Here is a 24,930-nt window from a genome sequence, read left to right on the forward strand (position 1 = left end):
CCCCCCCTCTTGGAGTTGAGAAACAAAGCTCATCAATTCTAACACAATTGAAAGCAAAAAACCAACTTCAAAACAACAACATAAAACGTTATTCAAATTGGGAAACGAAATAGCAAAACGAAATGGGATTAAAGTGCAGAAATGAAATTGCAATTGAAAACGAAATGGGATTGAAACAAAATGGGATTGAAAGCATAAAAAGAAATTTGAATTAAAATAAAGATGATTCGGTACAAGAAAAAAAGAATATGAAAGCAAACCTAAAAACCCATCGGGGGGAGAAGGGGGGAAGAACGCACCAAGAGCTCCAAAACCTAAGAAGAAGAAAACGTAAAAATGAGGGAGAGCCTTCCCAATTATGTTTTTAGAATTTATAAACCCCAAATTACAATTCTGCCCTTAGGCTTCTCCTAAAATTGACCAAAAATAGGCCTAAAAGTCTGTCCAAAACTAACATGATTAAAATTACAAAACGAAATTAAATACAATTATTGATGTTGCCATACTCTTGTTGTCCCAAGATATGTTTTTAAAATTTTCCTACAAGTAATAATTGAAATAATTAAGCTCAAATAGTGAAAATGAAACAATAACGGAGAATTAAATACAATTCACTAATACAATTTGGTGCGAAAAGCTAAGTGAATAGTACAAAATAATGATTCATCATACTTCACCACAAGATGAGGTGTTTGTTTAGCTCATGGTATCGTTTGATCCAAGTAAACGTTTCTTTAACTTGTCTCTTTTTAAACAAATAGCATTTAGCTTGCTTAGGCTTTTTATGTGTTTGAATACTTAAGTCTTTTAATGTTTTAGTCGAAGACATTGTGTCGATCTGTTTTTGTTTTTGAGAGAAGCCAAATACCTAATCTAGGTATTATAAGTATTTGAGCGTTTAACTTAGTTCTCTCTTGGACGCTTTCAGACAATACATCATCTAGTCATGCATCTAGGTGTTTTAGCCTAAATGTTTTTCTATTTTCTAGGACCTAAATCTTTTCCTATGATTTCTATGTTTCGGGTTCAGGTTCTAGTTTTTGTTTGTTTAAGGTTTTGACTCTATGTTTTGCGTTTTTACCATAGGTTGCTTTTTGGTTATTAACTTGTTTTAATGTTATTTGATTAAACTTCAAAATATGAGATCGGATGTCACAACAAAGTCTTAAATTCGTAATAAATGCGATCACCCACCCTCTTACCTTTGACTTCTATTTATAGGTTTCGAGATGGGCCTTTAGATTAATGAAACTCTAATCCCGATCCAATCAGGACCCATTACCAACTAAGGACGCGTATCAGTAACCTTGATTAAAGTTTATGTTTAGATTATCGTCGTAGGTTATTCGCTCAACCTCCTTTCTTATGTGACCGAATGATGTGTGTGTATTAATTATCTGAATCATACAACGCTTAATGTCTGACACAAAACTATTCAGCTCGTCCCTTTTTATGGTCCCAGTTTTGCTATACGGCCATATGGCCATACATTACAATTGTCAATTATGTTAGTTCAAAATAATGTAATTTAAACAATGACATTAATTACCATGTTTAAATGTTAAACTTATAATACATGATAAGGTTTAATGAGTAAAAAAGTAATTAAAATTTTTAGATATTTGCTAGAAAATTATTAATGTCTCTTCACGGACTGATTACTTCGAAGAAAATCGTAAATTGCAAGGGAAAACGATGTAATTTATCTCCATTATTTTTTCCTCCGATTATTTTCAGATTTTTCCAAAATTTATGAAAACTGGAAAAGAAAATAATGAAGAAGGAAAACAAAGGTCCCGCCTATTCTGAAAAAAACTCCAGAACGGCGTCGTTGGGTTCTGATACTCGGTGCAATTCATTTTCCCTCAAGCAAAACTTGCCTCACCGTTGATGGAGGGCGGTGACGCAGCGAACATGCTGCGCATTCTGGTGGCCACCGATTGCCACCTCGGGTACATGGAGAAGGACGAGGTGCGCCGCCACGACTCCTTCCACGCCTTCGAGGAGATTTGCGCCATTGCCGAGCGCCAGGGCGTGGACTTCGTTCTCCTTGGCGGCGACCTCTTCCACGAGAACAAGCCGTCGCGGTCAACGCTAGTCAAGGCCATCGAGATTCTCCGCCGCTACTGCCTCAACGACCGCCCCGTCCCGTTCCAAGTCGTCAGCGACCAGACGCTTAATTTCCAGAACGCGTGAGTCTCTCTGTCTCCCTCTCTCTCTCTCTCCCGTCGGTAACTCGTGTGTGTGGTTCGTAAATGTATGTGAAGGTTATTAAGGATAGAGTGAGTGATTGTTATTTGTTCCGCAGGTTTGGTCACGTGAACTATGAGGATCCTCACTTCAATGTTGGCTTGCCGGTTTTTACCATTCATGGAAATCATGATGATCCTGCTGGTGTGGTATGGTTTTGGACATGTATTCTTTGTTCATTGCTGCATTTAGAATGTACTCGATTAAGAAGGAGACCATAAGGAGATTTTATATTTCGGGAATTACTCCGTGTTTACCGGAAATGGTTGATTGTTTTGAAAGTTTGCATGTTCGAATGTTCGAAAGGTTTATGCTGTAAGTTGGTATTTGAAAATTGAAACGATTTTTGGTTTTGCTTGGAACATTTGTTTTGGCTGGATAAAATGAACGTCAAGTGGCTAGGATTAGGAAGGGGGTGAGTGTTATAGACTGAGGACTTGGATAAATCATGACTGTTGGTTTTCATGTCTTTACTGTTCAATAATCTTGACTTGGTTTATTTTTTCCTCAGGGTTTGGATGGGAGGTAGAATCGTAAAAGAGGTTAATGATTATCCATGTGGGCTTGGGGGAAATACTAGTATACTTTTACCTTGTTATAGCTCCATACAAGTCATAAGTATCTGGACTAGTGTTTGTTTATTTCACCATTATTTGTTTTGCTTCAAGAGGGCATTAGATGAAGATGTATAGCTAGTTATAATTTCTGTCTTTCCTTTCCTTTTTTCTTAAAATTTTTTGTAAGGACCGGAGTTGTTGCTCTTGTACTTGGCATTATTGCAAGATAAATTCAGAATAAGATTGATAAATGTGTTATTACACATAAACATTTTTTGAGAAAATGCACATGGGCAAGGTAAGTCTTGTAATAGCTTGATTCTTGTACTTAGCATTGTTGGTCTTGTACTTAGCATTATTGCAAGATAAATTCATAATAAGATTGATAAATGTGTTATTACACATCATATACATTTTTTGAGAAAATGCACATGAGCAATGTAAAGCTTGTAAAAGCTTGATTCTCACTCACTTTGTGAGCTAATTTTTGGAGTTGAATTAGGCCCTATTGTAAAATTGATTTTAGGTCACCCTTAACAGTCCACAAGTCTCTTTGCCTACAGCTCTCCCCATGAAATCTATTTAAGCATGCTACTTGCCCTTTGCGATGTATAAAAAACCAGTCCTACAATCTCCACATTCCAGATTTCTAGTATTGATCACGAAGGGTTGACTGTTGAGATCCCACATCAACTATAAAAGAGACTGAAGTAGAATTTAGAAAGGTTTCGGCAATTCTTACTTTATGAACTAGCTTTTGGAGATCAGTTAGGCTTAATAAAATTTATGATGTCTAAATTCTGACCAACGGAAGACCTTATTTACATTTTCCTCAACAAGCAATTTGTATATACATTTGAAAAGGTGATGATGTTTTTATTTATTTTGCTTGTTGAATTTCCTACTGACATTCGTGATCTGAAAAAGTCAATTGATTTTGAAGGAAACTAATCCCCCATTTCCTCCTTTCAGTTTAGCTATGTATATATTTGACGGCATTAATATTTTGTCTACCTAATTTTTCAAACTACAACAAATATGATAACTTTATTGAATCATTGTCGCAGGACAACCTTTCTGTGGTTGATATTCTCTCAGCATGTAATCTAGTCAACTACTTTGGGAAAACAGTTCTTGGGGGCTCTGGTGTTGGTCAGATCGCTCTGCACCCTATTCTTATCAGAAAGGTTTGATATTGAACGCTCTTACTATCAGGATACAATATATTTAGTGAAACCGTCACTTTTTTTCTTTAGGCGCATGTTTGGTTTTGCTTAATTTCAGGGAAGCTTTTTTCTTCCCCTTCAAAATCTCTTGGTGATATTTTAATTCAAAGTTGTTTTGAGTACAAAATAAGCCAATGCAGACAAATTAATGGGAAAAAAAGGAAGAGAAATCTGGAATGATTAGAAGTCTCATTGTCCTGAAGCTGTATTTTTATAAATTGCAGGGTTCAACAGCTGTAGCTCTGTATGGTCTGGGAAACATTAGAGATGAAAGGCTTAATAGGATGTTTCAAGTATCCTACTGATAAAATTTGCTTTGAAGTGGTTCATCTATTTAAGTGCACTCCTATCCGGAGGTAGTATGTTACTTACTTAAATATTTTTTCAGACACCACATGCTGTACAGTGGATGCGACCTGAATCTCAGGAAGGGTGTCAAGTGTCTGATTGGTTCAACATTCTGGTACTTCATCAGAACAGGTTGTCTTCTTTTCGTCTGTCTGTTTTAGGAGGCTGCATTTAATATCACTTATTGATGAAGATGTGTTGATTGTTTTGAAATATAACTTTGACTTTGAGATTATTATTCTTGCTTGCAGTCTAGATGATGTACAATATTGAAGTTTTAGATTTTAATCTGCATGATTATTCATCTTGTTTTCACTAATGGTATGTAGGGTGAAGACAAATCCAAAAAATGCAATAAATGAGCACTTCCTGCCTCGCTTTCTAGACTTCATTGTGTGGGGCCATGAGCATGAATGTTTGGTTGACCCGCAGGTGTTCTTATTAAACTTCTCTTGAATGGACCGAGATAGAATATGTTGTGCTCTGCAAAATTAATATGGATTTTGATTTTCTACAGGAAGTTCCAGGGATGGGATTTCACATCTCGCAACCAGGGTCATCAGTTGCAACGTCTCTTATTGATGGAGAATCAAAGCCAAAGCATGTACTTCTTCTAGAAATTAAGGTTGTCTATGTACTGGGAATCTAAATGTCTCTCCCATATTAGAATATCAGTGATTGTTGTATTTCATCATCTTACTAAGTGCTTAAATAAATGGTTATTGTCAGGGAAATCAATATCGCCCAACTAAAATACCTTTGACGTCTGTGCGACCTTTTGAGTATACTGAGGTAAGGTAAAATACTAATAGTTTGTTTTTATTTTTGTCTTTATTAATTATTAATTACATGCATAATTTACATTTTCACTGTTATTCGAAGAAAAATTGAATTTATTTAGTGGTTACCATTTGTAGCCATCTCATGGTTCTTCAATAATCATTCTAATATTTGCAATGAAGGTAATACTAAAAGATGAGCCGGATATTGATCCCAATGATCAAAGTTCTATTCTTGAGCACCTAGACAAAGTGGTATGGGATATTGCTTATCAGACGATTTTTGTTTTGCTCTGTCCTTTTGGTTGCTTGCAAACTTCTTGTGGGAGAGACCTACCTTCGTATCTTTTTACCTGAGTCTTCCTCTTTGGTTCCTCATAGTGATTATTCCTATAGTAATTTGTTCTTATTCAGTTGTTACAAAATTTGTCTACTCTGCTTTAGAGTCTGTTTCAGGACCACTGAATATTGTTGGAACTTCAATTTTCTCAAATTACTTTTATGCATGGATCTGTGATCATACCTATCGCAACTGTGTTTTGATAATAGAATATGGTTCAGGTCGGGAAACTGATAGAAAAGTCTAGTAAGCAGGTCGTCAATAGAAAAGAACTCAAGCTTCCACTAATACGTGTCAAGGTAATTTTGTACACTGTAACGTGACTTTTGAATGTCACATCTACATTGAGTGGCACTTTTATTTTTCTTTTCTAGCAAGAAGATAATTCTGTAACTAATTGCTTTTATAATCTTTATTGTTTTTGATCTTGCACCTTTCTTCGAGAAAAAAATAGTAATTTTCATGATATTAAACTGATTAAACGCCAATCTTGATGCATGTTGTCAGATTTACAAAACCATCAAAATCCAGAGTTTATTAGGAACTTTTATTTGAACTTCTATTGGCTATAATGGACATCTAGCTACCATGGAATTTTATATGATGTTTTCTGGCATGACCTTAACTTCTTCAACGTAAACTACAGGTGGATTATTCTGGATTTATGACTATAAACCCCCAAAGATTTGGGCAAAAATATGTTGGGAAGGTAATTTCTACCTATCTCTTCATTGAATTAGTGTGCTAAGGCTGATTTTGGTTGAGAATTGTTTTCTACTGTTGATTAGTCATCCTTATTCTAGGTTGCAAATCCCCAAGACATTCTCATTTTCTCAAAGGCTACAAAAAGGACCAAGGTTGAAGGTAATTTGAGTTATCTTTATTTACCTTTCTATACCAAATTCATTTCATATCATGATAGGTTCTTGTAGTCAAGAACCTATGGACAACACTCGAAAACACTCAAAGATCAATTTCCCTGAATTGTACAGACCTCTTTTATTACCAAGAACAAAAAGAATCGTGGTTACAAAGCAACCCGAGAGCTTAATCTCCAAAGAACTATAAGAGTTCTCGCAAAACACTGATACTCCAAAACTGCCTAGTAAACTCCCTACTCCCCCTTATATACACTCTGCTAACAGAAACTAACAGAACCCCCCCCCCCCCCCCAAAACACCTAACTGCCCTGGCAGTTAGGGCCTGTAACGTTTTCAACATTATTTTTCCAATTACAATATATCCTAGACAGGCTTCTTTTATCAGTTCTCTTACTGATGACGAAGCCACAATTATACTTTTATTTTACATTATAACTTCCGTTTCTTATTCAGGTTTTTCTAGCTATTTATTTTCTTCCTGAAAAACTTATTTTAGCCCTGTCCACACCCACCTTTGATGCTGTTACTGCAGCATGCATTAGTTAGCCTCTTGTAATCTGTTTTGAGCAGTGCTAGTTAGCCCTGCCTCTATTTCTATAATATCTGGCAATGGATCACTGCATATGATAGCACCTGTTTGTTTTTTTTTTTTTTTTTTTTTAATATATAAAAAAAAAAAAATATAAAAAAAAAAAAAAAAAAAAAAAAAAAAAAAAAAAAAAAAAAAAAAAAAAAAAAAAAAAAAAAAAAAAAAAAAAAAAAAAAAAATTTTTTTTCTCCAACATGAGTTTTTTTTTTTTTAATATATATATATATATCCCAAATCAGAACGATAAGAATCTTTGCAGAACCACACTACAAAAGCTAGCAGTTATAGTTGTAGAGCTCAAGGTATTATAAACCTCACCCTAGAACCTCATACATCCAATCTAGGACTCAGGTCCCATTCCTTGCCACTGGATCCTAATATAGCAGCATGCTTTGCAATAGCTCGCTGGGCAGTCCCAAGTGAATATTGCAGTGCGATATCACCATCCACACCACTCTTTTGCAGCTGAAAATTGGTGGAAAGCTCTAGTACTAATTGATGGGAATCTCAGGAGAATTACACAAAAAGCTAGATGCGGTTATGATCAGGAATTTAGAATTAGCATCATGGACAGATTGAAGAATTGTGTTCTCTTTGTTTTTTGGCCATATTACGAATCATGTACATGACATGCAATCTATGTAAAACATATAAAAGGTCACTAGTTGGCCAATTGGCGTACATTTATTTATTGCTTTAATTGTGTTACATAATTTGAAAAACAGTGATAATCTCAGTTTTCATTTTAAAATATGCAAATTAGTTACCCTTACCCATATCTTTTTATGTAGGAAAAATTGATGATTCAGAACGACTTCGTCCAGAAGAATTAAACCAACAGAACATAGAGGCTTTGGTTGCTGAAAGTAATCTGGTATCTAATTATTTGGCTAATTTATTCCTTTCTGTTGTAAATATTGGGATGTGAAGAAATATCCCTTTGTATCCTGATATATGAAGAAATATCCCTTTGTATCCTGATATATATCTGTTTTACATCGTTTCTTTAGTTTCCTTTTTGTTTACCCTATGAAACGGACAATAGAGCTTGTATTAAAAATATACTGAATATATCAAAGTTCCTTTTCTTTCAAATCTTTTGATGTTTCCATTTATGTCTTTTATAGACACTTCTTAATGTAACTTGAATTTTGGTGGAAATTTTCAAATGTTTCATCAACAAAGATGCAAGAAAAAAAGATAATCATAACAAACAGAGATCACTTCATTCCCCGTGCATACTTGTTCACATAATATGCAACTTCATGAAAATTCTAACTTATCACTGTTTAAGCTTGTTTACTAGTTGTGTAGTTTTACTAGATGACTCTGGACTGACTTGAGCTTTGTAGAAAAGAAACATGAATATGAAAGCAATGTTCAGTTTTTGTTTTTTTCAATGTATCTGAACTCTAATATGGTTTTACAGAAAATGGAGATACTGCCAGTCAATGATTTGGATATTGCTTTGCAAAATTTTGTGAACAAGGATGAAAAAATGGCATTTTACACTTGTGTACAATACAATATTCAAGAAACACGAGTGAGTATTCTGAGCTGCATTTATCTTTCATATGCCTTTATGATGCTGCTACGTTGTAACATCTGGTCCATGGTTTATTCCACAGCCTGTTAAGATTTAATATAGAGCTTTCGTGTTACTGTTAGTTTTTTCTCTTCTCATTGATGACTTTCATACTTGATCAGAATAAAATTTCTAAGGATCCGGATAACCTGAAGTTTGAGGAAGAAGATTTGATTATTAAAGTTGGAGAATGTTTGGAGGTTAGAAGCTTCATCATTGTTGTTTATTGTTAATTGATTTTCAATGGATTTAGGTTTAAATTCGTTTTGCCTTTGGAGAAAGCCGTGATAGTAGTTGGAGATAATCTAGGAACAAGAGCTTCCCATGTTCTTCAGACCTCCGTTGATCAGAAATTTGTTTGCAGTATTCTCCCCTGTTGGGGCCTTCATATTTTTTACACGTGACAGTGGTTTGATGGAAGTAACATTTGAGTTTCATGAATGACTTGGTTAGTTATCTCTCTTGTTCTAGGAACGTGTCAAGGGACGATCTGCTCACTCCAAGCAACCCACACAACTCAATGATGGTGCTGAACCATGGAAGGTAAACCTTCGTGTGTATGATACTTGCTATTGGAATAGGGATGGACTGCTGGTTTTGTGCTGGCAATGTTATTATCCATGACCTCTGGTATATTTTTCTTAACTTTTCTGTAATTCCATGTAGGAGTTCCAAGGAAGAAGTGCTACTGGAACTGGAAGTACTGCAGCTTCCTTCAGTGATGATGAAGATGCCATACCAGTATCTAGCTCAAAGCCAAGTACTAGAGGTCGGAAAGGGTCAGCGGGTGCATCTCAAAGTACAACCAGAGGTAGGGGCAGGGGAAGAGGCAGAGGTTCCAGCACCATGAAGCAGACAACTCTTGATGGAGCTTTAGGGTTTCGCTTTTCTCAGCGGTGGTTTTTCTTGCTGATAAATAAATTATTTAGTAGCTTCATTGAGTTCTTTTTGCAAAAATGCTATCAAACTCGAGAGTTTATGTTTAGCTTGTGGAACCTACATAACCTGACTTGTAAGCTTATCTCATTAATTTGTTAAAATTGATGTAATGTAAGAATAATATTAAAATCATTAAAAATAACATACATGCAAAAATAGTTCAGCAATTTAAGTCCCTGAGAAAAATAGCAAATTACAATGATAAATTAACAGTTTTATAGTACATTATGGTTGAGAATATAACATTCATACTGTGATATGAAATTCAACCAATAATATGGTTTGAAATATGAAAACCAACAAATATGTTGAAAGTGAAAAATATTTCGTGTCACACATCATAATAAGTATGATGAAACCATTACATTATGTCAAATTGAAACTTTCAATTTATCAAAATGCCATGTTATCAATACATGAAATGAAGAGGGCAGAGAATGGAGGGCTCGGCTTGTTACTAGCAATTAAAACAAACAGTTATTTTTTTATAAAAAAAAAAGTCTAGTACTGTTAGAACATGGAGGGTCTATGAGAGGAGAAAGGGAAAACAGAGGACTTAACTGCTAATAAGTTAAGTGGGACGGGAAAGAGGTCTATATAAGGATCTCTTTATTGTATCAGTTAGTTAGTTAGATACTTTGATGAACTTGTTGACCGGTCTTGGTACTTGGTGAGGGAGGTTAAGCTCCCGGATTCTTCTGTATTCTTGATTCTTTGAAGTGAATACCATTTGTATTATACATTCTACTCTACTGTGTGATTGTCTAAGTGTGTGTAAGAGTGTGAGCGTGTTAGGATTCTTACCTGAATACCTAACAAAGTGGTTCGACCTGTCGGATCTTTGCGGAGGAGAGAAGGAGCAATGGAGGGAAGAATGAACGTTGTTGAAGGACAATTAGAGCACATTGAGATGGTTGTGGATGGGATGAAAACGGAATCGGCGGCGAATCGTCAAGAATCTATTGCCATGCGCAAAGACATCCAAGAATTAATGCGGATGATGGTGGCTCGCGCCAAAACAACTGAAGAAAACCCCGACGGGAGCCAGGGGTCAGTCAACGATAATGGGGTGGCCGACGCGATGATGTTGGAGGAGGAGGAGGTGGTGAGCGATCAAAAGCGCTACCCAATTGGAGAAGGGTGGAATTACCCACCTTTGAAGGACCCGACCCCTTGAATTGGATTAGTAGGGTGGAGAAATTCTTCGCGATCCAGAAGGTGGCTAAAGAGGAGAAGGTCGAGCCGGTGCACATCAGTATGGAGGGGAGTGCCGGATACTGGTTTAAATTCTGGCAGGATAAGGCGAAAGACCAATCGTGGGAGGGGCTTAAAGAGGCGTTGTTGATCCGATTCGAGAGTCGCCACCGTGGGGGTATTTTCGAGAGGATGGCAGTGATCCGGCAAACGGCCACCGTGGAAGAATACGTAAGGGAATTTGAGGCGTTGGTTGGACAGACAAAGGAATTCACTGATCACCAATTGCTGGGATATTTTTTGGCGGGGTTACGAGAGGAGTTGAGATGCCAGATGAGGCCCCATGACCTGCGTGATCTGATGACGGCGATGAAGATTGCGCATGACGTCGAAGAGGCTCTTCGCGGCCTAGGTTTAATGGGTTGGACAGGAATCAAGAACCCACCTCCATGGGGGCGACCATCCGGTGGAGGAGCGGTGGTGGCTAGGGCCGAGCCGCAGAGAAGCAACTCGGGGATGACCAGTCTGACCGAAAGCACTGGGTCGGTAAGCCGAGACGGTGCGACGGGGAATGGGGAGAACCGGGGGTGAAACACACTTAACCTACCTTACCTAGAGTTTCTAAAACGCCGGGAAGAAGGAAGGTGCTTTTGCTGTGGGGGCCTTTCAGCCCTAGCCATCAGTGCCCGAAGAAGAGTTTACGGGTGGTGTTGCTAGCAGAAGATGAAGAAGGTGGTCAAGAGGGGACAAAGATCAAAACAGAAACTCCATGCATGGAGTTGTCGGCATTCTCCACCAGAGGACTGACATAGCCCAAGACGCTGAAACTGCAGGGCCGAGTGAGGGAGAAAGACGTTCTAATTCTGGTCGATAGTGGCGCAAGCCACAATTTCGTGAGCAGAAGGTTGGTGGACGAATTGCAGCTTGCACAGGAGGACACCCCTCCCTACCAAGTGAGTCTGGGAGACGTACATAAGAAAAGGACCCGTGGATGTTGCTTGAGAGTAGTGGTCGACATGGGGGAGTTGCGATCGAAGAAAAGTTTTACTTATTTGAGCTAGGGGGTGTCGACATGATCCTCGGAGTTGAGTGGTTGGCCAAGCTGGGGGAAATCACTCTCAACTGGAGGGAGTCCACCATGGCATTCAAACACGCAGGAAGAAGGGTGGTCATTAAAGGCGATCCAACGATGGAAAAGAGGGTCGTCGAACCTGAAAAGTTGCTGAAGTTGAGTGAGGTGGAGACTTGGGCGTTGGTCTGGAGTTTGGAGGGCACGAAGGTGAGCGAGAAGAAAAGAGAAGAAGAAGAGCTGACTGAAGAGCAGAAAGGGGACATGGAAAGAGTTTTAAAGCAGCATGCATGGGTATTTCGGGAACCCCAAGGATTGCCACCTAATAAAAAGGAGAAACATCAAATTACTTTAAAGGAAGGCAGCGACCCCGTGAACGTGCGACCTATCGCTATCCACACGCCCTGAAGGAAGAAATTGAGAGACAGGTATCGGAAATGCTGCATGCAGGGATTATCCGGCCGAGTATAAGTCCTTACTCAAGTCCGGTCATTCTCGTCAAGAAGAAGGATGGAAGTTGGCGATTTTGTATCGACTACCGTGCTCTCAACCGCGCCACTGTCCCCAACAAGTTTCCGATTCTGGTGATCGAAGAGCTGTTGGACGAGCTCCACGGTGGACGGTACTTCTCGAAGGTGGAGCTCAAGGCTGGGTATCACCAGATTAGGATGGGTGAAGACGACGTGCAGAAAACGGTGTTCCGCACTCACCTAGGGCATTACGAATTCCTTGTGATGCCATTCGGCCTCACAAATGCCCCCTCAACCTTCCAGAGCGCCATGAACGACCTCTTTAGACCGTACCTGCGAAGGTTCGTGCTCGTCTTTTTCGACAACATACTCATCTACAGTGCGACATGGGTAGAGCACATGCAACATGTCGAGCAAGTATTGAGCTGTCTATAGCAGCACCACTGGGTGGCCAACCAAAAGAAGAGTGAGTTCGGGAAGAGGATGATTAGATATTTGGGGCACGTCATAATGGAGGAGGGGATTCGGATGGCCAAGGAAAAGATAGAGGGGGTAGTTGCATGGGCAGAACCAAAATCGCTGAAGGCGTTGAGGGGGTTCTTGGGACTCACCGGATATTATTGGCGATTCATCCGAGACTATGGAGAGATAGCCAAACCTCTTACAGAGATGCTGAAAAAGGGGAACTTTGCATGGACCGAAGCTGCCAGGGAAGCAATGGGGAGATTGAAAGTAGGGGTGACCACGACGCCGGTGTTGACGTTACTGGACTTCTCGCAGCCCTTCCATGTGGAATGCGACGTGTCGGGAATGGGAATTGGGACGGTGCTAACCCAGAAAAGGAGACCGATAGCTTATTTCAACAAAGCTTTATCGGAGGCGACCTTGGGTAAGTCAATCTACGAGAAGGAGTTGATGGCGGTGGCTATGGTAGTACTAGCGGCCGTATTTGTTGGGCCAAAGGTTCGTGGTGCACACGGACCAGAGCAGTTTAAAGTTTCTGTTGGAACAAAGGGTGACGACCCAAGCGCAGCAACACTGGATAGCCAAGCTCCTTGGCTACGACTTTGACATAGTGTATAAAACGGGGGCCAACAATAGGGTGGCTGATGCTCTATCGCGAAAAGAAGGAAGGGAGTTAGACGGCGAGGCTAAGATCGAAGGGGAAGAAAGGGGGGTTCAGTTGATGGGAATAATGAGACCGTATTGGAAAGACTTCCAGGACGTGATGCGGGAAGTGGAGAAGGATGATGACTTGAAGAAAATCATAGAAGGCGTCACCTTGGATCCAAACAAATATCCTGCTTACACCATTGAAAATGGGCGGTTGCACTACAAGGGAAGGTTGGTTATTCTGGCGAAGTCTGAGTTTGTGTAGAAATTGTTGGCCGAATTCCATACAACACCGATAGGGGGCCACTCGGGGGTCTACCGAACTTACAGGAGATTGGCACAGTCGCTATACTGGGCTAGGATGAAGAAGTCTGTGACAGAGTATGTCACCCGGTGTTTGGTGTGCCAGCAGCACAAGTACATGATAGCATCACTGCACGGCCTGTTGCAACTGGTGCCAATTCCCCAAGCTATTTGGGAGGACATCAGCATGGACTTTATTGTAAGACTTCCGAAATCCAAATGCTATGACGCCATACTTGTGGTTATAGATCGATTGAGCAAGTACAGGCGTTTCATCCCGCTCAGGCATCCTTATACTGCTCTGATAGTAGCGGAAGCTTTCGTGAGAGAGGTCGTAAAGCTCCATGGGATTCCCAAGACTATAGTGAGTGACCATGACCCCTTATTTCTCAGCGCGTTTTGGAGAGAAATGTTTAAGATGCGGGGTACCCATCTTCGGATGAGCACAACCTACCATCCGGAGACAAACGGCCAAACCTAGGTGCTGAACCGAGTGCTGGAGGGATACTTACGATGTTTTTGTTCTGAGCAGCCCAAGATTTGGAACGTGATCCTTCCTTGGGTGGAGTACTGGTATAATACTAGCTACCAAGGGGCTGCCAAATGCACGCCGTTTGAGGCGGTATATGGGAGAGCCCCACCAACATTATCAAGGTTTATTCCGGGAGAAACAATGGTGGAAGCTATGGCCCAAAAGTTACAGACAAGGGATGAAGCGTTGCAGCAACTGCGATACCATTTGTCGAGAGCGCAAGATGCGATGGTGAAGCAAGCGAATCGAAAGAGGAGGCCGATGACCATTAAGGTAGATGATTGGGTGTTTTTAAAAATCAGACCCCACCGACAGACCTCCGTGTCGGTGAAACTGCATCCGAAGTTAACGACTAGATATTATGGGCCGTTCAAGGTGGTCCAGAAGATAGGAGAAGTTGTGTTTAGATTAGAGTTGCCAGCGAATGCCGGATTCACCCTATTTTCCACGTGTCTCAGCTGAAATTGGCTATTGGGACGAAGCAGGTAGAAGCTGAACTGCCAGTAGATTTACAAGTCGGTGGCCAATGTGTTGGCCAGCCGGGGTGCTTAATAGAAGGGTTCAGCAGCAAGAAGGGGAACAACGTGAACAAGTACTGATTGAGTGGCAAGATGGAGGTGTGGACAGCGCAACTTGGGAGGATCGGATGTTGATGCAGGAACAATTCCCCAAGTTTGACCTTGGGGACAAGGTCAGTTTTCAGGAGGGGAGTAATGTTAGAACATGGAGGGTCTATGAGAGGAGAAAGGGAAAAGCAGAGGACTTAACTGCTAATCAGTTAAGTGGGACGGGAAAGAGGTGTATATAAGGATCTCTTTATTATATCAGTTAGTTAGTTAGATACTTTGATGAACTTGTTGACCGGTCTTGGTACCTGGTGAGGGAGGTTAAGCTTTCGGATTCTTCTGTATTCTTGATTCTTTGAAGTGAATACCATTCATATTATTCATTCTACTCTGCTGTGTGATTGTCTAAGTGAGCATGTTAGGATTCTTACCCGAATACCTAACAAGTATTGAGAGCAGAGAATAGAAGTAGTAGGGCATAGGATGCCTAGCTCATAGTTTGAGGTTATATCAACTTGTAGCTCCGACTTGCTGCCAGCTATTGTTAAACAGAGCAAGATTCAACACAAAGAAATGAGTATAACTAAATATCGAAGCCTTTAGTGGAATGCAGAAGAATAGTAAGAGCCTTGAAAGCAGATGATAGAATCGCAAGATGGGTGTCATCAACAGAGATTAAAATTGCAAGTTTGGTGTCCTGAACACAGATGAGTGTCACAAAATTTGCCTCTGCTACATTTTAATCTCCGTTGCTCTTCAGAACTGCCCAAATGACCGTAGATTTGGACCCCAGGTAGAATCACCAACTCACTTCTGCAATCAGGAGTTTTAGCAAGTCCAGACTACTAGTTTGTTGAAGTTTTACCAAAAGCTGACCAAGAAATAGGCTTGCATGTGAGTTGAACATGTTGATGGCTGCAAACTCGGGAACTCATCTGATTAAGGATTTCGCTCATGAATTTAAAATCCAGAACGGACGTGGAAATGATGAGATAAAACTTTACATAAATTTCCTTTTGTTTATTTGTATTTCTTTTACAAGACTTTAACTTAATAAACTTGTCTTTAGTGCAGAATGTGCCTGTTTTTGTAACCTTTTGTTGGTCAATGGACCCTCCCAGGTTACTGTGTCAAATTTTTTGTGACTGAAATTTGGTCTCATTAGACTAGAAGAGGTACATGATCACTCATAGCAGAGATATTAACTCTAAACTTAACCCTCTATTTATTTTCTTAGTAGAATCCATGATTCTTATATCTGACTTGGGATTTGGTCCATGCATCCCTGTTGCTGCTTGCATGTTGGGCAATGTGGACATGGTGTGCATGAAATAATTTAGTGAAGGATTAGTTTCCCCCATTGATGAATTTATAAAGTCACTTTGATATTCTACTGATTATGCGAGGACAAAAGGGACAGTTATTCACCCTGATTCTATTGACGTAATGCAGGTCTGCATCAGTAGCTGCAGCAACTGCCATCCAAAGTGATGCTAATGAGGATAATTTGGCTTCTGCTTTAAGTGATGATGCTGAGAAAAATGATGTTGAAGAGATCGATGACAGTTCGGTATAGATCAAGCTAATTCCTTGTGTATTGTTTTCCTGAGTTGTCACACCTTGAAATATGAATCATTGATTAGGCTTTGATTGAGTGCTTTCCACCAGCATAACCTGTCATTTTTTTGCATGCTTGGAATTTTAAATTTTCACTGAAGCATCCTTTACATGCTCAATAATTACCAAGTTGAATCTGCTGCATGTTATATTGCACAGGAAAATGAATCCAAGATACCACCAGGATGGAAGAGGGCTGTTCCAAGGGGAAGAGGTAGAGGATCTACACAGTCTTCTAAACGTGGAAGGAAATTAGAGAACTCTTCAATCCATAGAATGCTCATGAACGAGGATGACGACGATGATGACGAGGATATCATAAAAAGATTAAATAAGTCACAACCTCGGGTATGTATCTTTCATTTTCCATTCAAAACATTTATTGAATAAATGATCATCATGCAGTGTCCTTGCGCTTCCGTTTATTCAGTCAATACACTTTATTCTGCCCATAGGACTTCTAGAGAGTAGAGCAGATGTATTTGACCTGTGTTTGGGTGTTGATTGGTGTTGTAATTAGAGAAGATATCTTTATAATCTTCCTAATTAGAGAAAATAGATATATAATCTTCTATTTTATTTTGTTTACCTAGTTTTCCTATTTTCCTTTTTTAGGAGAATTAGATTGTTACAAATAGAGGATATGAGAATGTATTTTTTTATGATTGAGAATAGTAAAATCAGTCCTAGTTTCAACTTGGTGTCGCTGCCGCCGTCGTCGGTTGGAGTAGTTGATAGGGCAAAAAGGTGTGCCCAACACCGGCGACCATAACGCCGGAAGTCGCTCCATGAGAGAAGTCGTCACGCCTCGCCACCTTCGTCGACGCGTGTAGCCCACGCACCCACCTTCGACGAGACCCACTCGTCACCGCCACCACAGACAGAGTCGCCAGAGCCTCCTGAGTCTATTCTTAGGGTCACGATGACCCGTTTGGCCTATATTTGAGAAGATATGAAATTTTAAGTTCTGCTCCTTTTCTCGGTGTGACCCATATGTTGTCGTCGTCTCAGAAAAAGTCACCGGAGACTCCTGGTTGCGTTCTGTGGGATGTCTGAAGTAAAAATTATTCCTTTGGGTCCTAATGACCTACCAAATATAGGGGGTATCTGTTTGTTGGATGTTCAGAATTTCTTACAATGGAGCAATTTATTCGAAGGGTTATTAAGGGTCATTCAAGACTATATCACATAGATGGAGGAGGACCAGGACCAGACGACAATCATTTTTCAATTTGGGACAATGAAGGTTCATTAATTATGACTTGGATGTGGCAATCCATGATTCCTAAGATAAGTAGAAATTATATGTTTCATTCTTTTGGAAAAGAAATATGAGATGATTTATAGAGTACTTTTTTCATTAAAAAAGGATCTTGCTGCTTACTATGACATTGAAAGCAGGATATTTAATACAAAACAGGGCTCTCTTTTCGTATCAGAATATCACGGAATCCTGAATGGTCTTTGGATGAAATTCGATCAGAACCCAACAATAAAGATGTGTAAAACAGATGCTGCCGCACTTGCTGAATTCATTGAAAAGGGAAGAATTTTTAAATTTCTCCATGGCCTGAACCATGAGTATGACCCAATCCGAGTCCAGATTTTTGGAAAAGAAAAATTACCATTCCTATTAGAAGTTTTTTTATAGTAAGAGGAGAAGAAACTCAGAGAACCGTCATGCTCAATGGGGGGATCTCCAACACAGGCTATGCCATGACAACTGGAAAGGGAGTCCATAAGGGAGCAAATGTTGGGGGAAAGTTGTTTGAAAAAGGTACTCATGTGGACTATTGTTCATACTGTAAAAGATCTGGACATACCAAGGAAACATGCTTCAAACTCCATGGAAGAAAGAATGTTCTCGAGTGCATGGGAAACAACAAAGGGTCTACTCAAAGATGGATAAATCATACTACCTCAGAACAGGAAGCCACTAATCAATCCAGTCCTCCACCACCACCAGATCTTGATATGAAAGCTTATAAGGAGAAACTCGAGTGCTTGGAAGCAATGGTTGAATCAATGAGTAAGCCCTTTGATCATGTACTCTATCCATAAAAGGTAAGACTTATCTCAATACTGTTGGTCATATGTCTCAAGGTATTTGGATCCTTGATTCGGGTGCAACTTGTCATATCACAACTTTTAGTGTGTCTTTCGACTCATATGGTAAAAGAAATAAAGAACAACTTATTACAGTTGCGAATGGTCAGAGTATACCTATATGCGACTCTGGGAATATAATTTTGGACTCATCTATTGTATTGAAGGATGTTTTACGTGTTCCCCAATTAGCTAATAGTCTTATCTTTGTGCAAAAACTCACAAAGGATTTAAATTGTTCACTAACATTTTTTCCAACTTATTGTGTTTTTCAGGACCTTGTCATGGGGAAGACGATTTTAACTACTAAGGGGCAGAGTGGGTTGTATTTTTTATTGTTTGATGACCAAAGTAACACAAAAATCATGAGTCAACAAGCTACATCTAAGACGTGCGCAAATTCCCAAATATGGTTACATCATCAAAGGCTTGGGCATCCTTCAATTAGTCTTATCAGGTCCTTGTTTCCTCATTTGTTTACCAAGGAGTCTGTTGAGTCTTTTAATTGTGATATTTGTCAATTGTCAAAACACCATCGTGCATCTTATCCTATTAGTAATAAACAAAATAATTCTCCATTTGATTTAATTCACTCTAATGTTTGGGGTCCTGTCATAGATTCTATTTCCAGAGCCAAATGGTTCGTTACCTTTATTGACGATTGTACCCGTGTCACGTGGACATACCTTATGAAAAATAAATCCGAAGTTTTTCAAATATTTTTTAATTTTTTCCATCTTGTCCAAAATCAATTTGGAAAAAATATCAAAAGAATTAGGTCTGATAATGGTACTGAATATGTGAATCATGAATTTCTCAATTTTGTCTCAATGATATTGTTCATGAACTAACATGTGTTAACACCCCTCAACAAAATGGGGTTGTAGAAAGAAAGAATCGTCATCTTCTTGAAGTAACGAGAGCTCTTCTTTTTTGAATGTCTGTTCCAAAAAAATACTGGGGAGAAACTGTGTTAACTGCCACATATCTCATCAATAGGTTAGCCACTCGTATCTTAAATGGCATTAGTCCTATAGAGTCTCTATTGTCTTTTGTTCCTTCTTCTTCCCTAATAATGAATCTACCTAGTCAAGTCTTTAAATGTGTTGTTTTTGTTCACTCTTATCATTCAAATCGTGGTAAATTAGATCCCAGAGCTCTTAAATGTGTCTTTATTGGGTATCCTTCTAATGAAAACGGGTACAAATGTTATCATTTTCAGAGTCGTTGTGTCTTTATCACCATAGATGTCATCTTTCATGAAACACAATCCTTTTATGTCAGTCCACCACTTCAGGGGGAGAAAGCACTTGAAGTGAATGAACTCTCCTTCTTGTCATTACCATGTTTATCTTTGTAGGATGCCCAAGACCTGAGCAATGAAGCTACCATAGTCCACAATGAGGAAGAAGACAAATTTTTTGGCAAAAAGTATGAAAGAAGAAAACAACCCACTTCGACTCTCGAGCAAGAAAATTGTCTAATCCGGAGGTGAGGATCTGTTAGACAATTAAAAGTGTATATGAGGAGGAATAAAAGAAGAGAAAGTTAGTGGCGGGTAGAGGGGAATTCAGTTAGAGGAGAGAGAGTGAGTTTGTTAGAAGGGAGAGAGAGTATAAATAACAAATAGTTTGAGAGAGGAAGGGGATTGAGAATTTTGGAATTAAGACTGGACCTCTTGGCCAGTGGAGGAAGGGAGGCTTCCTTGGGGGAGAGTTAGATACTGTATTCATCTTTTCTTATCATTATAGGGGAAATATCAATACATATATATACATATCTCTTACACTGTTGAGTGGGTATGCGTTTTTTTTGCTGCTGTTCGGTTCCTTGCATAAAGGAACCTAACAGATTTGGTCCGACCTGCCGGATCATTTCGGAGGGAAGAGGAGTGCGTGTGATCGGAGAAGAATGGAGGGGCGAATGGTGGCTGTGGAGTCGACGATGGAGGAGTTGAAGGCAGAAATGCGAGCGATGACTCTTGAGTTTCGACGAGCNTTCGGAAAACGTTCTGGAACCCGCGATAGGAGTTCTGAGGGGAGTCGAAATTCCGTCCATGGTGATCGAGAACGAAGTTCGACGGAGAGTACTGATGAAGAATCGGAGGAGGACCGGGACGACGTACAANGCAGTTGGATGAAGCGAGTTGAGCTTCCAACTTTTGAAGGTACTGATCCAACGGGGTGGATAGCGAAGGCTGAGAAATTTTTTGACATCCAGGGAGTGACGGAGAAAGAGAAGATGAAGTTAGTGTATATCTGCATGGACGGAGGTGCTAACTACTGGTTTCGCTTCTGGCGAAAGAAAACCCGACATCCAACATGGAAGGCGTTCACGAAGGCGTTGACGAGGAGGTTCGGCGGATTGAATAGGGGAACCGTTTTTGAGAAGTTGGCCGCGGTGCGACAGAGAGGGGGCGTCGATGAGTATATCCAGGAGTTCGAAGTACTCGTGGCGCAGGTGACCGGAGTAACCGAAGACCAATTGTTGGGGTATTTTTTNGCGGGTTTGCAGGAGGGATTGCGAAACGCTGTGAGACCNCATGACCCTTGCGACTTGNTGACGGCGATNGAGAGAGCTAGGGACATCGAACAAATGGGATGGACGTCGCGAGGAGGTAGTGGAATGGGAGGAAGAGGCGGAGCGACTTGGGGAAGATACTCCGCGAGTTCAGGGACGGTGGCGAGGACAGAAACTTTTCGCAGACCGTCGGAGGGATCGGTGAATGGCGGCGGAGGGCAAGGAATGAAGAAGGACGTTAGTGCTAATACCATGGCTTTGAAGGCTGGTAACAGTGGAGGAGGAACCGCGGGACGAGGTGTTCGGACCCTACCTTACCAAGAATACATGAAGCGGCGAGAAGAAGGACGCTGTTTCCACTGCGGCGGACCTTACAGTCCAGGCCATCGTTGCGCTGAACGGAGCATGCGGGTGATGATATTGGCAGAGGAGGACGAAGAGGAAGAAGCAGAGGCAAGTGTCGAAGTAGAACAGAAGGCTATGGAGTTGTCGGGATTGTCCGCGGGTGGCCTCTCGCAATCGAACACGATGAAGCTGCAAGGGTGGGTGCAGGGGAAGAGAGTTCTGGTGCTTATTGACAGTGGAGCTACCCATAGTTTTATATCCACCCGATTGGTGGAAGAGCTGGGTCTGGAGTGCACTGACACACGCCCTTATAAAGTGTGTCTAGGGGATGGGCAAAGGAAAGAAACCAGCGGGTATTGCACAGGGGTCTCGGTGTTACTAGAAAACTTAGAAGTTAGAGATAAGTTGTATCTCTTTGAATTAGGCGGTGTGGACATAATATTGGGAATGACTTGGTTATCCTCCCTAGGAGAAATCAAAGTAGATTGGGGACAGCTCATCATGAAGGTGGCGCATGGAGGAAGAGAAGTGGAGGTAAAGGGGGATCCATCATTGACACGTAGGGTGGTGACTCCTGAAGCTCTTATAAAAGAAAAAGGGATTGAAATGCTGACTTTAGTATGGAGCTTAAGCCAAACAGAATTGGTGGATGAGAAGATGGAAGAGAGTGGCTTAATGCAAGATGAAGAGGTAGAGCTGGAACAGATTCTAAGTGCTTTTGAAGGGGTATTCCGAGACCCTCAAGGCCTCCCACCCGAGAGGAGAGTGGATCACAGAATTCCCTTAAAAGAGGGTAGTGAGCCCGTCAATGTGAGGCCATACAGGTACCCTCATGGAATGAAAGCTGAGATAGAGCGTCAGGTGGAAGAGATGCTGAATTTGGGCATTATCAGGCCCAGTAACAGTCCATACTCTAGTCCTATAATATTAGTGAAAAAGAAGGATGGAAGTTGGAGGTTTTGTGTGGATTATAGGGCATTGAACAAGGTAACAGTGGCTGATAAATACCCCATTCCAGTCATTGAGGAGCTGCTGGATGAACTTCAAGGTGCATCATACTTTTCTAAAGTTGATTTAAAAGCTGGGTATCATCAGATAAGAATGAAGAGGGAAAACATTCCAAAAACTGCTTTTCGGACACATCAAGGGCATTATGAATTCCTTGTGATGCCCTTTGGATTAACAAATGCCCCAGCCACATTCCAAGACATGATGAATTTAGTTTTAAGGCCGCTATTGAGGAGGTTTGTGTTAGTATTTTTTGATGATATACTCATCTATAGCAAGACTTGGGAGGAGCATTCTCAACACCTCACTCAAGTCTTAAAAGTCTTGGCTGAACATGAACTTTTTGCAAACAAAAAGAAGTGTGAATTTGGGAGAAGACAAGTGAGATATTTGGGGCACAAGATATCGGCAACAGGGGTGGAGATGGACAGGGAGAAGGTTGCAGCTGTCTTGGAATGGCCAGAACCCAGAAACATCAAGGAGTTGAGAGGGTTCCTTGGGTTAACTGGGTATTATCGCAGGTTCATTAGGGACTATGGGAAAATGGCTAAACCCCTTACTGATTTGTTGAAAAAAGAGATGTTTAAATGGTCTAAAGAGGGGGCCATGGCAATGCAGAAGCTTAAAGAGGCAGTGACTACAGCTCCAGTGTTGATTCTCCCTGATTTTGAGCAAACCTTTGTTGTAGAATGTGATGCTTCGGGTACAGGCATTGGGGCTGTTTTGTCCCAGAAAAACAGACCCATAGCCTTCTTTAGTAAGGCGTTATCTGAGTCTTCCTTAACCAAGTCCATTTATGAGAAGGAATTAATGGCACTTGTGCTTGCTATACAACATTGGAGGCCATATCTATTGGGNCAGAAGTTTNTTGTCTTTANTGATCAGAAGAGTTTGCGTTATTTACTGGAACAACGCATTACAACTCAAAGTCANCAAAATTGGCTAGCTAAACTTTTGGGGTACGAATTTGAAATCAAATATAGGACAGGTGCTTCCAATCATGTGGCAGATGGGTTATCCAGAAAAGGCATGGAAGAGGAGGAAACAGACAAGATGCTACNNATGATATCACGNCCATATTGGCNTGAATTTCAAGAGATCATGGAGGAGGTGGAAAAAGATGAGAGTTTGCAGAAGGTGCTGGAGGAATTAAAGGTAGACCCTAACTCTCATCCAGCTTATACGTTGGAGCATGGAAGATTACATTACAAGGGGAGACTTGTCTTATCAGCAAAATCTGTTTGGATCCCTCGCTTGTTGGCTGAATTCCATGGTAGTGTCACATGAGGGCATTCCGGAGTTTACAGAACCTTTAGACGGGTGGCCCAATCTTTGCATTGGATAGGAATGAAGAAAACTGTTACAGATTTTGTGGCTGCATGTGTAGTATGCCAACAACACAAATATTTGGCAGTTTCTCCTCAAGGATTGTTGCAGCCTTTGCCTATACCCAACGCCATTTGGGAGGAGATTAGTATGGATTTTATTGTCCAATTACCCAAATCTCATGGATTTGATACTATATTGGTTGTGGTGGACAGACTTAGCAAATATGGCCATTTTATCCCAGTCAAACACCCTTATACAGCCANATCAATCGNTGCATTGTTTGTGAAGGAAGTGATTCGGCTTCACGGGATACCCATGACCATTGTAAGTGATCGCGACTCAACATTCATGAGTGTTTTTTGGCAGGAGATCTTCCGCCTGCAGGGAACTCAACTGAACATGAGTACTGCTTATCATCCACAGTCAGATGGCCAAACAGAGGTGCTGAATAGGGTGCTGGGAACTTATTTGCGTTGTTTTAGTTCTGAACAACCAAAAATTTGGAGTACAGTCTTGCCTTGGGCGGAATATTGGTACAACACTAGTTACNAAGGAGCTTCAAAATGCACACCTTTTGAAACTGTGTATGGAAGACTCCCTCCAACTCTCACACGTTTCATTCCTGGAGAAACAGTGGTGGAAGCCGTTGCACAAGAATTACAAACACGAGATGAGGCTTTGACACAACTTAAATATCATCTAACCAGAGCTCAAGACCAGATGACTCACTATGCCAACAAGAAGAGGATGGACACCAAGATCAAGGAAGGAGATTGGGTATTCTTGAAAATCCGGCCTCATAGACAGACTTCTATGCCCACACGCTTACACCCAAAACTTTCTGCACGGTATTATGGACCATTTTTGGTGGAGAAACAATTAGGACCAGTTGTTTTTCGCTTGNAGTTACCTACATCATCAAGAATCCACCCTGTTTTTCATGTTTCCCAATTGAAGCTAGCTATAGGGGNTCATTCGGTGGAAGGGCATCTTCCCACTNAACTGCAAGTTGACAGCCCTATGTACACCCCTCTAAAGGTATTACAGCGCAGGAATCAGCTGCAACAAGGAGAGGAGATTCCCCAAGTTTTAATCCAATGGCAAGAAGGTGGGTTGGATGGAGCTACTTGGGAAGAGGAACAATACATTCGACAGCAGTTCCCTGACTTCAACCTTGAGGACAAGGTTGATCTTGGGGAGGAGGGTAATGTTAGACAATTAAAAGTGTATATGAGGAGGAATAAAAGAAGAGAAAGTTAGTGGC

General features: G+C 40.6%; 1 protein-coding gene across 2 annotated transcripts in view; it reads left to right on the top strand.

The window, feature by feature from the left end:
- The first annotated feature begins 1,735 nt into the window (after window positions 1-1,735).
- LOC106780307 (double-strand break repair protein MRE11) overlaps window positions 1,736-24,930 on the top strand; it is a 25,949-nt gene continuing 2,754 nt past the window's right edge. Inside the window, exons 1-20 of one of the 2 annotated variants that reach the window (XM_022776952.1) lie at window positions 1,736-2,192; window positions 2,309-2,399; window positions 3,875-3,994; window positions 4,258-4,326; window positions 4,422-4,513; window positions 4,711-4,813; window positions 4,899-5,006; window positions 5,111-5,173; window positions 5,344-5,415; window positions 5,722-5,799; window positions 6,147-6,209; window positions 6,304-6,364; window positions 7,762-7,844; window positions 8,400-8,513; window positions 8,678-8,755; window positions 9,027-9,098; window positions 9,222-9,451; window positions 16,194-16,311; window positions 16,518-16,706; window positions 18,740-19,330. In XM_022776952.1, the coding sequence (XP_022632673.1) occupies window positions 1,891-2,192; window positions 2,309-2,399; window positions 3,875-3,994; window positions 4,258-4,326; window positions 4,422-4,513; window positions 4,711-4,813; window positions 4,899-5,006; window positions 5,111-5,173; window positions 5,344-5,415; window positions 5,722-5,799; window positions 6,147-6,209; window positions 6,304-6,364; window positions 7,762-7,844; window positions 8,400-8,513; window positions 8,678-8,755; window positions 9,027-9,098; window positions 9,222-9,451; window positions 16,194-16,311; window positions 16,518-16,706; window positions 18,740-19,315 (2,682 nt within the window). In that variant the 5' untranslated portion in view covers window positions 1,736-1,890 and the 3' untranslated portion in view covers window positions 19,316-19,330. Of the gene's footprint in view, window positions 2,193-2,308; window positions 2,400-3,874; window positions 3,995-4,257; window positions 4,327-4,421; window positions 4,514-4,710; window positions 4,814-4,898; window positions 5,007-5,110; window positions 5,174-5,343; window positions 5,416-5,721; window positions 5,800-6,146; window positions 6,210-6,303; window positions 6,365-7,761; window positions 7,845-8,399; window positions 8,514-8,677; window positions 8,756-9,026; window positions 9,099-9,221; window positions 9,452-16,193; window positions 16,312-16,517; window positions 16,707-18,739; window positions 19,331-24,930 lie in introns of those variants that run through there. The other variant, XM_014668584.2, reaches the window with a different exon arrangement.

Source organism: Vigna radiata, unplaced genomic scaffold, assembly GCF_000741045.1.
Source record: "Vigna radiata var. radiata cultivar VC1973A unplaced genomic scaffold, Vradiata_ver6 scaffold_170, whole genome shotgun sequence".
Classification (NCBI taxonomy): Eukaryota; Viridiplantae; Streptophyta; class Magnoliopsida; order Fabales; family Fabaceae; genus Vigna; species Vigna radiata.